The sequence below is a fragment of the Cyprinodon variegatus genome, unplaced genomic scaffold, assembly GCF_000732505.1.
Source record: "Cyprinodon variegatus isolate N-32 unplaced genomic scaffold, C_variegatus-1.0 Scaffold253, whole genome shotgun sequence".
In the NCBI taxonomy this organism is placed as follows: domain Eukaryota; kingdom Metazoa; phylum Chordata; class Actinopteri; order Cyprinodontiformes; family Cyprinodontidae; genus Cyprinodon; species Cyprinodon variegatus.
This window is the reverse complement of record NW_015150706.1, coordinates 236,957-241,254: the sequence shown is the minus strand read 5'-3', so window position 1 is coordinate 241,254 and position 4,298 is coordinate 236,957. Positions and strand designations below refer to the sequence as shown.

The window sequence follows — 4,298 nt, the reverse complement described above, 5'->3', positions numbered from 1 at the left end:
TGTTGACCGCCATTTCACTAGTAGAAGCACTTTTTAAATACACTAAGCTGCTTTGCGGGATTTCTGAAATATATAGACATATATGACATTTAATAACAAAGCCACATTACTTCAATCCTAAATTGAATTAAACAACAACATTTTTATGATACCAAATATTGACCTTTAAGATTAAAAATGACCTAAAGAAGGGCTATATATCCAAATTATATTACACCGTGATACACTGTTGTTGCAGATAAGTATGAAACACACTTGTAGTTCAGAAAATTTTTGTTGATTTGTAATTGTTGAATAATTGGCTGATTATATTTTTTTAGGTTATGTGGTGAAATTTATAACAATTTTGGCAACATTTGCCCACAAATAGGTTGTGAAACATTAAACTACATGCAGATAAACTAAAAAAAAAACGATTTTCTGACAAGAGTAAATTAGGAACCCTCAGATTTATTTCCGCATGAGGTGGCTAATACCACACACTTCAATAATTCACTAAATATTGCACCTCTTATATTGATAAAACTTAACATTTGGCAGAAAATCTATCAAATTGGTATTTAGTGCTGAATGTACTTCTATAAAGGTCAACTAACTGCTATTATAAGTCTGTATTTAAACCTTGATTTAAAGGTAATATAAAAAAGTGGATTAATTTGGTTAAAGTTGCATCAGGTGAACCTCATTTTATCTTTGTTGTGTCTTGGAAAACATTTCCTTCATATAATTCCCTGCTTCGTTTTTTCTTTAGTTGCTTGGTGGTGCAACACGGATCATCCTTTGAGGAGCTGCCGCTTTGATCTGATGAATGGAACAATATTTAATCAACTCCCTGGTGTGTGCTGGGTGTCTCTTTTTAATCTGTTGACGGATCTTAAACCATCACCCGCTGCCCTGCTCTGATGTTTTTCCACTGACTTTACACACCTGATCCCTGTGACCTGAATACAATGGGAAGCGCCGCTCTGTGGTTAAACTTACCACTGTTAGACCCACAATGCAACACCAGGATCAGCTGAGGAGCATCAGCCTCTAAATGTAGACTTTATAGAGTTTTTAACACCAGTTGAGCAACCTATGTTGTCAACATTGCATGAGAAAACTAGATTTTCTAGTCAGAAGACCTTTAAAACTATCAGAGCCTATTCAGAATATCTTTTATATGCCATATTGATAAGACAGCCAGTTTTAAGCAATGTAAGACTTAGAGAAGAATTTTAATGCTTTATATACACACAGAATAAACTAATAGCTTCCCCATTTGGAGTCAATGTAACTATAGAGACCACCTATAAAAGTATATTTGCAGAACTTTTTAGATTAGAGAAGAAAGACCAGCTTAAAAAAACTGAGACTGACATTTTTTAGATGGTGCATAGCTACCGAGGGGCCAATGAAGTAGCAAACAGCACACACAGACATATAGATAGATGTATTTATTATGTAGGCTTAAGGTAGTTATATAAAGCACTGAGTCCACCTTGCAGTACCTCATGGATAGGTTTGAGGAGTGGGTTGTGAATGATATGAAGTCCTTTATCCAGGGGATGGCAGGCCAACCGCCTGAGTCTGCTCAGTTGGTACATCTCATCAGGCACACTTTGCAGCTCGTTAAAGTCCACATTAAGGAGCTCTAATGACTCCAGAAAACACAGAGTCTTTGGAAGCGTGTGTATGCTGTTTCCCTCCACGATAAGGATCTTCAGGTTAACCAGGTCTTGAATCTGATCAGCGATGGTCTCCAGATGGTTGCAAGCCAAATGCAGGAAGACCAGTCCTTTCATGCTGTAGATGCAAGTGGGGATGTGGACAATGCGGTTGTGACTGAGGTTGAGTTTGGTCAAATGATGCATGGCTGCCAAGCTGCTGGGAAGACTGGAGATCTGGTTGTTGGCTAAACTTAGCACTTCCAGTTGTGTGCATGAGCCAAGCTCCTCTGGGACCTCACTCAGGCGGTTGCGACACGCGAACAGCACGCGCAACTTCTTCAGCAGACCTATCTCAGGCGGGAGGCTGGTCAGGTTGTTTCCCCACAAGTTGAGAATGACCAGATTGTCCAGAGCACTCAGAGAGGGAGGCAAGGAGCATAGACAGTTCATGGATAAGTTCAGCTTCTGAAGATCTCTGAGTTCCCACAGCTCGGCAGGCGTTTCATCCAGTCCCCGCATGGCTAAAGACAGAGTGTTGAAACCAAAGTGGACGTTGGTTTGTCTGCGGATCCTCTCTGCTGCCCAGGACAGGCTGGTCTGCTCATCTCTAATTGTACCCTTCCTCCTTTGGCCCACACTCACCTCATTCAACTCTGTGTTGGAGAGGCTGCGGGACTGCTTTCCACCCATCACCTTTGTCGTGATAATATTTCTGTCACTAATAACAGCACGCAATTAACTCAGCCACCAACTCTAGAAGCATTGAGAGGACTGCTAAAGACAGCTGCCCCTGACTTCTTGAACGCGGTCAGCGGCAGATTGTACTGCCTGGTTTCTCTTACAGTAGAACTCGCATTGATTTCTAGCTGAGTTTTTCCTCACTAAGCTGATTTGCAAAGGCTGCTGTGACTGAACTCTGTACTACAGACACTTGTGATCTGCATGTCCCAGATCCTTTCTTACTGGGTTTCATTCCCCAGCTGCCCCTGTCACTTTTCAAGTCCACACATGGCATTTAGCTCCCCACCCACCAACAGGCAGGAATGGGAGGCAGTGTACACACAGTCATTTCAGGTCACTGCTATAGTTAATAATCTTATAACTGATCACAGAAATAACCAAATACAAAACCCTCCACAATTACTCCCCCTTCTTAAATGTGTAAATATAACTTTGAAGAATTTATCAAATTAAAAATAAAATTGACATACATAGGTCCTAGTTATCAGGTTTATATAGATTTTAGATTAAATTGAACATGGAATGAGGCTGAGTGTGCAGCTGTGAAGCTTTTCTTTTTTGGCATGACCAAATATATGGGTCATTATAATGATTATAATGATGATTCAAATTTTTATTTACAAAATCCAGATTTATGTCTGGATATTTTTATATACAACTCTATGTATGTGTTTATATAGATTAATGTATGTCTAATATGCATACTGTATATTTAGCATTTCAGTGTTTGTGCATATACCTTGAGATACTTTATATGTGTTGTTTTCTTTTTTTAAAATGTTTCTCATCTTTTCCTTTTTAGTTTTATTATTTTGTCCTACTTTTTGGCTGGTTTTATCAAAATGTTCTGTGTATCTTGGGCTTACGTAGCAAGACATGCCACTGGTTGGGATTGCCGCAAATACTTTCAAAATGTGTATAAATCTCTAATTCATACCATCTGTTTTGTATCTGTGTAACTGAAAATCTTTAAATAAAGTATTCAAAAAAACAAAAAAAACAATGTCGGGATATTTTAACAAGTTATTACTGCCAGCACTCAAACAAGGTTCAAAGAAACTGGACCACCGCTTATCAGCTCCCTCACATTTCTTAACAGTTGCTGACAACTCATTCTAACTCCCAATGTTTTTTTTTGTATTGGCAGGACACAAAGATAAACAAACAACTGGCAAGTGGCAAGTATAATAATACAAAACTGATCTTTTTTTTTATATCAATAAGCATATTTGATCTATTTTTGTATTCCTTATAAATATATCTATAGATATTTATTAGTTCTCAATGTTTGTTGGTGGGTAATTGCAACAAAACCTGAAAGAAATTAGTTTTTTCCCCCTATATCATATTTAAAACTATGGAAATACAAAGCCAGTTTAATGTTCTTTCACACTACTGTATAATCAACTCAGAGCATGAAAAATCACACAAAATAGAAAAAGTATGTTTTTTGAAGTAGTTTTTTTTTTATATATTTACCAAAGTAGAAAACCTGTGTGGAAAACACTTCATGAATATTATTTGGTCTGTATTGATGGAGCTACAATTCCTCTGTTATTTATAACAATTTATATAACCTCACTGTCTATGTCTTCTCGCAATAATTCTCCTCTAAAACTAGAAAAAGCTCTGAGTTCTCCAGCATGAGCTGGTGTAATCTCAAGAGCAAAAGGACACAGCGTAATTTAGTGTGTTCCCATAACTCTTCTGCTGCTTAATTCTGCTATTTAATCTTACTTATGTTACCTCCTAAGGGAGGTATCTCTCTTTACATGAAAAAGTACAATGAAGTGCATTTACATTTTTGAATTTGCCTTTCCCTCCAGCAACCACGGAGGTAAAACCTTCTTAATGTGTTGTCCCTCAAGACATTTGTCTTAAGCAGTTTGCAGCATGTATTACTCAATG

At 37.6% G+C, this 4,298-nt stretch overlaps 1 protein-coding gene across 1 annotated transcript; it reads right to left on the bottom strand.

The window, feature by feature from the left end:
• Positions 1 to 1,439: 1,439 nt before the first annotated feature.
• Positions 1,440 to 2,565, bottom strand: lrrc30 (leucine rich repeat containing 30). The gene has a single exon (XM_015382211.1). The coding sequence runs from the start codon at positions 2,337 to 2,339 to the stop codon at positions 1,440 to 1,442; it is 900 nt and encodes a 299-aa protein (XP_015237697.1). The 5' UTR covers positions 2,340 to 2,565.
• Positions 2,566 to 4,298: the final 1,733 nt, after the last annotated feature.

What these genes read in the sequence shown, in the direction of transcription:
- lrrc30 (XM_015382211.1), bottom strand. Translation starts at nt 2,339, where the DNA reads ATGGGTGGAAAGCAGTCCCGCAGCCTCTCCAACACAGAGTTGAATGAG.